Source organism: Nestor notabilis, unplaced genomic scaffold, assembly GCF_000696875.1.
Source record: "Nestor notabilis isolate BGI_N333 unplaced genomic scaffold, ASM69687v1 scaffold14179, whole genome shotgun sequence".
In the NCBI taxonomy this organism is placed as follows: domain Eukaryota; kingdom Metazoa; phylum Chordata; class Aves; order Psittaciformes; family Psittacidae; genus Nestor; species Nestor notabilis.
The window spans coordinates 13,859-14,475 of record NW_009945150.1 but is presented as its reverse complement, the minus strand read 5'-3'; the positions used below and the strand labels follow the sequence as shown (position 1 = coordinate 14,475).

General features: G+C 60.8%; 1 protein-coding gene across 1 annotated transcript in view; it reads left to right on the top strand.

The window, feature by feature from the left end:
- Positions 1-380: 380 nt before the first annotated feature.
- LOC104412130 (low-density lipoprotein receptor-related protein 2-like) overlaps positions 381-617 on the top strand; it is an 8,937-nt gene continuing 8,700 nt past the window's right edge. Inside the window, exon 1 of the mRNA XM_010022747.1 lies at positions 381-586. Within this exon, the coding sequence (XP_010021049.1) occupies positions 381-586 (206 nt within the window). The remainder of the gene's footprint in view (positions 587-617) is intronic.

Sequence of the window (617 nt, the reverse complement as noted above, 5' to 3'; positions counted from 1 at the left end):
AGGTAAGACCCTATAGGGTGATGGAGGGCATGCTCCCTTTCCTGGTGTTCCGTGAGGCCTCCTGGCTGCAGAGCACAGCTGCCCAATCCCATGGTACCCATCCTGGGGCTGCGCTGAGGCACTGGGAAGCTGTGGCCTGGTTTTAGGGGCAGGGGGGAACCCAGATGGAGGAGCAGGTTCATGGCACAGTCCCATAACTGCTTGTCTGCCCACTCTTGCCAAGTGTGCTCTGCCCGTGTGGACATCCGTTCGGGGGACCTGTACTGGCTCGCATGTAACCGGAGGGACATCGGGGTGATCCACGTGTCTGACATGACCCCGCGCATCCTGCACCGTGCTTACAGCAGCATCCAGCACCTCTTCTTGGACTGAGCAGGTTCATGGCACAGTCCCATAACTGCTTGTCTGCCCACTCTTGCCAAGTGTGCTCTGCCCGTGTGGACATCCGTTCGGGGGACCTGTACTGGCTCGCATGTAACCGGAGGGACATCGGGGTGATCCACGTGTCTGACATGACCCCGCGCATCCTGCACCGTGCTTACAGCAGCATCCAGCACCTCTTCTTGGACTGGCAGCGCGGCACTCTGTACTGGCTAACTGGCGGGCAGCCCCCGCAC